Source organism: Panthera leo, chromosome A3 (genome assembly GCF_018350215.1).
Source record: "Panthera leo isolate Ple1 chromosome A3, P.leo_Ple1_pat1.1, whole genome shotgun sequence".
NCBI lineage: Eukaryota > Metazoa > Chordata > Mammalia > Carnivora > Felidae > Panthera > Panthera leo.
In genome coordinates this window covers 124,527,622-124,536,607 of record NC_056681.1, presented here as the reverse complement: position 1 = coordinate 124,536,607, position 8,986 = coordinate 124,527,622, and the positions used below count along the sequence as shown (strand labels likewise).

Genomic DNA, 8,986 nt, shown 5'->3' with positions numbered 1-8,986 from the left:
TTCTCAGTTCCTCACCTCTCTATCCACCCCCTTCCAATTCCTAATTCATTACACAGAGTCTGAAGAGTACTTGGCTTGTAGTGAGTAGTCAATAAATGTTGATGACGATAACTCCTGTCATTATCCAGAGACAGAAGACTTACGTATTTAAATATCAACCTATCTTATCAATGATTTCTGGAGAAAATCTAGACTGGTTTCAAATCGTTCACATGTAGAACATGTGTTTGTTTTTAAGCCCCAATGTGGCATCTCTTTAGCTTAGCTGTATAAAAAAGCTTTGCTCGCCAGGTGAATGCCACGGGGAGAAAATGGCAGGGAACTATTCTAGATTAGAAGAACTCAAAGAGATACAACAACAAAAGGCAATGTAACTTTATTCATTCCAGGTCCAGAAATAAAAAGCTACGTGAGACACGGTGGAAGCAATCAGGGAAATTCGAACATGGGCTGGGTATGGACGATATTATAGAATGATTAATTTTATGAGGTACTATAATGGTATTGCAGCTGCAGTGGAGGATGTCTCGATTCTTAGAAGCTGCAGACTGAAACATTTAGGGGTAAAGTATTGGGATATCTGCAACTTCTTTTCAAATGGTCCAGCAAAATTTATATATTTAAATACAGAGAGAAAGCAAATGTGGTCCAATGGTAACAACTAGCGAATCCCAGTGAAGAGTTTATAGATGTTCGTTGTATTGTACTTCAACTTTTCTGTAGATGCCAAATTTTTTAAATACAAAGTTGGGAATAGAAAACAACAAAAAATATAGTTTTACTGAAGAAAATGCCACACTCTTCTTTAAATATTTTACTGTAATAACACACTATACCTTGGTATTATTTATTTACACTTTATAAAAAGCAACTTATTCAACATAGTTACTCAATCTGAAATTAACTACTTTAAATACATCACTTAACTTTCAGTGCTAATAATGAATCTCTACCTTAAATATAAATCGAAATAGCTCAACACCTAATTTGACATTACAAGCAACGAGATGCCAGGTATAAGGATCATGAGTTAATATTTCAATTATGCTAAAACTTTCAATAATTTTTTTCATTAATTCTTCTTTGTTTTTCTTCTTTGTCTAGAATAGTCTGTTTTAAACTCAAAGTAGCATCTTGGAATCCAGGATTTAAGTCTAATACCTTCTTGAAATCTTCCAAAGCATCATCAAAGTATCCTGTACCAGAACGCAAAAAATGAAAAAGAGTAATAAAACTGAGTATTCCTATACATTATTCATAGCAGAGTTCAGATAACACACACTTTGGCTTTTATATTTACGAGCTTTCAACCACTCCTAGTAAAGGATTGTTTTTCTCTTAGTAATGACATACACATGTGTATATCAAAGCAATTTTGCATGCCCTTACGCCATCATTAAAATTAAAATTTTAAATTCAATTTAAATTAACACTTAAAATTAGCTCTGGGTTTATTTATTTATAGCATAAATCATCATAAAATCTCAACAAAATCCTAACACCAATTTTACACAATGACAGTGAAATTAAAAACAGGAAATTCGTATTCTTTTTAACACTTTAAAAGGGAAACAGTACCTACAGTCCCATTAATGCAAGGATCTAAAACCCTTTCACTTTATATTGTCTCAGGTGCCTTTAAAGACTTTAACTCAGAGGCTCAGTCGATTGAGTGTCACCTCAGGTCATGATCTCGCAGTTCACCAGTTTGAGCCCCACATCGGGCTCTGCTGTCCGTGGCGCACAGCCTGCTTTGGATCCTCTGTCCCCTCCTCTCTGCCCCTGCGTCACTTGCTCTCTCTCTCTCTCTCTCTCTCTCTCTCTCAAAAATAAATAAACATTAAAAAAAAATAGATTTTAACTCAGACAAGTTTCCCAGGTGGCCGTCAGCACTGCCCTCAAGTAGCAGTTGGGAAGGCACAGGCGCCCAGTGACAGGCTCACCCTCACCCGGCGCTAGGTCCGAACCCCACCACAGGGCTCCACTGCGGTCTGTAAAGCCCACCAAAAGCCCAGAATAAATGCTTTCTTTGTTCCAGGCTCTAAGCCTCAATTTTAACATAAATTGGAGACTTGGTGATTACTACATTAGTTTCACAGCATCTGAGAGCTCTGAATTCACAGAATATAGTCAAAGACAAAAGGGGGAAAAAATTCTTACCCAGCCTATACAATATCAACCCTCTGTTGTAATACGGAACTTCAAACGTGGGCTGGACTCGTATGGCAGATGTGTAGTCATCCATGGCTTCATAAAAATCAACCCTCAAGTACTTGATTTGCCCCCTGTTGTTATACGCAGTAGCCAAATCCTCGGGGCTGCATTTACTTTAAACAAAAAGTTCGCATTAAAAACGTGTGTTAGCAAACGCCTCCCGCTTCCACTTTCACTGTCTTTTGGGTATTGTCAAACTTCATCGCCTATAACATGCAGTATCTACACTGGAACACCACGCTGAAGAAAGGAAATGCGAAGAAATAAAGCAGTGGAATCAATTTTTGTTTAATCCCGTTATCTACGTTGTAGGGAGGTAGCGTTACCTGGTCAGTCTGAAAAAACACGTTAATTTCATAGTATGTTCAGAGACCCTGTTCACTGACTACTTGTTTTGCAGAATGTAATATTAAAATCGTTGTTCATTTTCTCAGCACATACCAGCAGGGCAAAGACGACATGCTGAGCAAGGAGGAAAAGCCAGCCTAAAGTTCCAGTCTGCAACAGACATACGGCAGATTGAATCATCAGTGTTACTCTCAAATTTTTAAGTGATCCCCCCCAAAAATGAGATTTCTAATCATTTTTCACCAATAAAGAAATACAAGTTGACCCTGACTGGAAATTCAGTATGCTGTCCCCCAGGGAGGGCTTCTCAGGACAAAGCTGCCTTCCCTCCCATCTTAGGTGGGATCGCCCCCAAGGCCACACGGGCCTTCTGCTAGGAGGGCATCAGCCCCCAGGGCTCTGGGGGTCCTGTGTGCAGAATCGGCTCTGCTTCTGAAGCCTCCAGAGGCTGCCCAAGGGGCTCTGAGTGAGCAGACTTTCTTTAAGGGCTTAGCCAAGGCAGCCAGACCAGCCACCAACTCAGCAGGTCACCCCTCCTCTGCCAGAGAAGTCACTTGCACAGAGAACATTAATGGACGCTGCTCCGTGTCCAAGACAATTCTGTTTTCCTTTCTTTTTTTCCAAGGGAATTCTCAAATTTGAGCCAAATAGAAAAGGCACAGGCTACACTCAGCTCTCTTTCTTTGTGATGCCCCACGGTGCAAAGTACAGTCCTCAGAAAACACTGTGACTGCAGTCAGTGATATTAAAAGTGACATTCTCTTAATATCGAGATCCTTGAGATCTGACAGGCACTGCAACCACGGCTTCCACCAGAGGTCCTCACGGGGGTCTCCTTCAAAGTCTAAGTTCACTAACTATGGACAGAAACACTGCAACATGAGAAAACTTCTGTTTCCGTGAACTATGACAGAGACTGAGTGCGAGAATACTCTGGATGCCACCAGCACCATCGCTGAAACCTGGGGAACAGGAGGGCACGCTCCCTACAACTATCTCTGTTACAATACTCAGTGAACTGCCGTCCAGTAAAGGGTTTCTTTTTAAAAATGCAGCCTCAGGACTCCAGGAAGGTTTTAGTCATTCCATTTTTAAGCTTTAAAACTTTGTTACAAATTTCTTATATTCAGAGGTCCGTAAAATGTTTAGTTCAGAATTAGATCTCATTACAACAAATTCTAAAAATGTACTTTTCATGTGGAAATCGCTTCATATTTTAAACACACGGGCTAACAGTTGAAGCCGAAATTTATTTTCACAATATTGAGATTTTAGTAATGATAGTATTTATCATACTAGAATTTAATTACCTAACACAAATGTGGATTTTTTGCATTTGCACACTTTAGCAAAAAATAAAAAATAAAATAATAATACATTTGGAAGTTAGGTTTATGGCTAACACTGCACTTTGGGATATGAAAACAAAATGTTGTAAACCATTCAGAGTGATAGGAATGCAAAAATTGCAAATACTTTTGCAAAATGGTTCAGTGACCTACTATTTTAAAAAATAAATTGAAGCTAAAAGATATATTTGATGGAAAAAATCTGAAATGACAGAATTCATTGTAAATTCATGAGATCCTAGAAGATTTTCAGAACTGTAAGGAAGTAAGGTTCATTCAGGCACACTGACCACCTTCTACCAAATGTTGGCAGATGTTCTGTCCTGCCTTCGTTAAGACGCAGATACTACATTTGCTACAAACATAGTCAGTGCTTTCAGGCTGGATGTGCAAAGGAGACTAGATGGCCCAATATTTATGTTGCTGATGAATACTTTTTGAAACCTACTAGGTAAGTCTATTCTTTGAGCTTGAAACAATGATAGAAAACTACATTTTCTATGTTTACTAATCTTTTTTTTTTTTTTTTTTCCTTGGCTGGAGGGGTCAGGGGAGCTCAGGGAATGGTGCTACTGTCTTCCTGCCTGTTCAGAAATTTCTATTAACTATTACCTTGGTGTGTTATCAAAACAAGAAAGCAAATTTATTTTTTCTGGTTTCATTCCATATGAGTTTAACAACCTGGAGAAGAATCATAAGGCTCATTCAAAAAACAAACTGGCATCCTGTCAAGAAAAACCAAATCCCTGAAGGTAGAGAAGAGTGATGGTGCAGAAGACACAAAACTGGCAAAAAGCTGTTCATTCCACCCGTCTCTGTTCTTTCTTTTCTCATCCTCGTCCACCCCACTCCATCAATAAGAACACAGACAAAATTTGGAATAACAACAAAAGCTACACATCCAGGTATAAACCCAAAGTACTTCGGGCAAGCAGGTATTAGCAGGTGAGGATGCTAACATCACAAAAAGAAAAACATTATATGCTTTCTGACAGAAGTCCACACCACCACCTGTGACATAGTCTTGCCATAATACAGGATCTGAATTGGATCGAGCCTCGGGATTTAAATGCCAACTCACAAACAGTGCGGGAGACATCAGGGAGATGAATTCAGTAAACACTCAAAACACACGATGGCTTCCTCGACAGACTTTGAGGGAAAAAAAGAAGGGGAGCCTTATAGATTGAGACCTGGTGCATCCTGACTTGAACCAAATGCTATAAAAAACAAACCAAGAAATCAAACAAACAAACAAACAACAACAGACGTTATTAATCAGGACACAACACTAATTGTGTATTTCACATTAAGGAATTTTGTGACAATAATGATATTATGGTTGTTTAAGAATCCTTAATATTTAGAAATGCATTTTGAAATATCGATGGATGAATGATGTGTGGGTGAAATATTTAGGCCGAGTGATCTCCAACCCCCCCCCCCCCACGCAACACACACACACACGTGAAAAAGGAAACACCCTCGCTGGGATGTGGCGGTTGGAGTCGCAGTCCCACGTACTCGCGTGGCACTACCCAGTCGTGTCCAATCGCCATCACAAGGTCTCCGATATCCGCCTGTTAAAATGACAGGCGGAAAAGCGTAGCTGCCGCTCTGGGTCAGAGTGAGTAACACAGAACTCCCAGGGGCGGGGGGAGAAGGCAGCGGGTGCCCCGGGTGTCCCAGAAGAACGCGCCCCTTGCTGCCCTTCTGAAAAGGCAAGCATCCGCCCCCAGCATCCTCGGTACCCCAAACTCAGGCGGCTGAGCGCCGGGCTTTGACGACCCCTGCTTCGCACCTCCCCGAGGTGCAGCTACCCCACCTCTCGCGATAGTTACCTCCCGGGCGCAGCTCCCTCGGAGCCTGCACAGGCGCACTGGCGAATGTAAGCGGAGTATAGCGTCTCGGCTTCCGCGTATTCGCCCTTGTTGAAGTGAGCTTGGGCGAGTGCCAGCGATGCTTGACTTGGTTGCCCTTGCTGCCCATCCATAGCGGTCTGAGGCCTAGCTTTTCGTGTAGAAAAGGAGTTGACTTCTGAACGATTAGAGGCAACACCACAGGGCCACTTCCGCACTCCCGGAATTTGACAGCAAAACCTCGGTGCTCGCAAAGGGGGAAGTTTGTGCCTTTCGAGGACCCATCATCTCGCGATATCGATGACCCGGTGCTGGCGGGGAACTAAGTCGTACCGGTAAAGTTTGGACCGACTACGGTGAAGTGCGGTTCTGCTGTTACTGCTGGTCCTGCCTGCCTTTTTTTCTAGAAAGCAGTAGACAGATGGTTCCAAACTGGTTTCCAAATCCGTGGACTTATGTTGCGAGGAGCTTGTCCTTTGTTACAGCGAGTTATGGGGGGAGAGAGCCTCACTGTGCCGGAAGCAGAAGAAACCTTGGTTTGCTTTACGAATGGCTAACTGGCCAGCAGATTTATTGTAGCACGCCTTTGGGGTTCCAGCGACCACTCTTAGCCAAACACCCGGTAGAGGATGATCTGAATAGGCTGCGGCCATTCGGAGACACTGTCGAGAAGGTGTCCGAATTCAAACTACCATTTATTAGCTCCAAGATCCTAGATTGCAAACTTCTCATATCTGTGGAATAGTGTAAGAATTCATTAAGTAATATGTTGTGCTAAAAATTTGGTCTGTTATGTTAGTTTACATTCTCTGGCTGTTAATGCCAAAGGGAAACCCAGATTGTAATTGATTAAGTACAGTAGATGTTTAGTTCAAGTAAGAATTATGTAAAGTGAACACTCCAGAGAGGAGACTAAGAAAACAGTTCCATTTATAATGGCATCAAAAATGGATAAAATATTTAGGAATTAACCAAGAAGTTAAAGACTTGTCCAATGTAAACTATAAAACACTGCTGAAAGAAATTTCACATAAATAAATGGAAGGACATCCCATGTTCAAGTTAAAAGGACCTACAGATACAATGGAATGCATTTCAAAATGCCGATGATACTTTTGTAGAAATAGAAAAAATCCATCCTAAGATTAATAACGGGATTTCAAGGGATCCCAAATAGCCAAAAACAGTCTTGAAAATAACAAAGTCGGAGTACTCACTTCCTGTTTTCAAAACTCAACTACAAAGTTATAGTAATCAAAACACTGTGGTATTAGCATAAAGACAGCCTTTTCAATAAATGTTGCTGAAAAAACTGGATATCCACATGCAAAAGAATGAAGTTGGACTGAAACACCATATAAAAAAATTAACTCCAAATGGATTAAAAACCTAAACGTAAGAGCTAAAATATAAAATGTTTAGAAGAAAATACAAAGCAAAAGCTTTGTGACATTGGATTTGGCAACTTCTTGGATGTGACCCCAAAGACAAAACATAAATTGGACTTCATGAAAATTTAAAACTTTTGTGCATTAAAAGACTATACAGAGTAAAAAGACAACCCAGAGAATGGGAGAAAATATCTGCAAATCGTGTTCTGTGAGAGATGCTGGGCTGATGTGTCCATCTACTGATAGGACACACAAGATTCTGAGTTGGTGTCTCTGTCACACTTGAGAAGCTCTGGTCTACATGACACTGGAGGGCCTGCCCTGTAATTTCATTGCTGGCGCTAGGCTCAGTTGCTGTCCCTCTCTGACGCTCAAGTGCGTCTTCCACAGAGTCCACCTGCATGCGGTGCTTTGCCTGTGGGGTGGCATCAACGAGCCTCCTCACCCAGAAATACAACTGCAACACGATAATCTGCTGAATGTGTTATGTTCCCCTGCCGCTTCATACTGTCAACTGTTGAAAAAAGTATGGCCACACCAACAACCCAAGCCCTGAGAAGAAAAGTCAAATAAGGTCCCTCAATGAGCTCCTCCTTCCCCTACAGGGCAGCCTCTTGCCTGACCCTATGATCCTGGGGCCTCAGTAAAGCTTCACTTTCATTGACTGGAGCAGTTAAAAATATATATACATACACACAAATACATATGTATACATGCATACACACATACACATACATATTTCCCCCCCAAAATATATAGAGAACTTAGGAAACTCAACTCTTCCCAAACGAGTGTACTATTTTGCATTTGCACCAGCAATATATAGGGGTTTCAGTTGTTCCATATCCTGACCAATACTTGGCAGTTTTAATTTTGGCTATTATGGTATCTGTGAGAGGTATCTCATTTTTTCTCTAAATTTTACTTACTAGAAATATAAGCTATGCCAAATAATTAGTAGTTAAATAAAATATTAACTCCAAGCCTCTTAATGTCTACTTTTTCTCTTAATTTTAGAGAAATTTCTTAAGAACAAGTAGTTCTTATGAAGAGAACTTACAATACAGTGATTTCTTCAGTTTCACCCGTTTTTTCTTCAAATTCAACTAAAATATAAATTAATGTCTCTAATTTTAAAAAGGTTATTAAGACCATTTTCATTTCCCATCTCTCATAAATACTCTTTATGTATTTTTGTAGTTTTCTACCAGGGATATATGTTACTTTTCTAAAAATATGTTTATTTAAAAAAAAAGCATTAATTTATTTTTAAAAATGAATTAATCCTAAGAATAGACAGTAGGGGGCAACATAATATTGTCATTTTCATTTTAGAAACTCAGTAGCAATATCTTAGAGCTATAAATTATCAAATAAGTACTTCTGATTTTCTCTTAAAAATCTGGTAAAAATTTCCCCCATTTCTAAATGAGAACTCTATATGACCTCTAGAGTAATTCACTGCAACCTCCAATCATCGGACATTTGCCTAGTACCTGTCAAAGTTGTTTTTTCTGTTTGGTAGTAAAAATGATATTCTACATCTATTGTACCTCCTGTCCCTTTCTCCTCTTATCCACTCTGGATCCCAACACCCACCTAAACAACCCCCACTGAAAAATTTAAATCAAAACAAAACAAATACCACGTTACCCTTAAGTTATACATAGAGGAAACTAGGAATAAATACAAGTCAATATTTAGTCTTTCCTTTTTTTTTTTTTTTTAATGCCATGTAAAACCTAAAATCTCAGCTCTTGGAATACAAAAGATCATTTCCAAGTGTATTTAGCAAAAAAACAAAAACAAAAACAAAAACCAACGT

General features: G+C 39.8%; 1 protein-coding gene across 3 annotated transcripts; it reads right to left on the bottom strand.

Moving 5' to 3' along the window:
• Positions 1–360: 360 nt before the first annotated feature.
• On the bottom strand, positions 361–7,078 carry TTC32 (tetratricopeptide repeat domain 32). 3 transcript variants are annotated; one of them, XM_042933614.1, is made up of 4 exons: positions 5,753–7,078; positions 2,161–2,327; positions 1,162–1,196; positions 361–717 (listed from the first exon to the last, which is right to left on the bottom strand). In XM_042933614.1, the coding sequence occupies exons 1-4, from the start codon at positions 5,902–5,904 to the stop codon at positions 709–711; spliced, it is 363 nt and encodes a 120-aa protein (XP_042789548.1). In that variant the 5' UTR covers positions 5,905–7,078; the 3' UTR covers positions 361–708. The 3 variants fall into 3 exon arrangements, with proteins under 3 accessions (XP_042789548.1, XP_042789546.1, XP_042789547.1); XM_042933612.1 differs by having other exon boundaries at positions 361–1,196; XM_042933613.1 differs by lacking the exon at positions 5,753–7,078 and adding an exon at positions 5,379–5,740 and having other exon boundaries at positions 361–1,196.
• Positions 7,079–8,986: the final 1,908 nt, after the last annotated feature.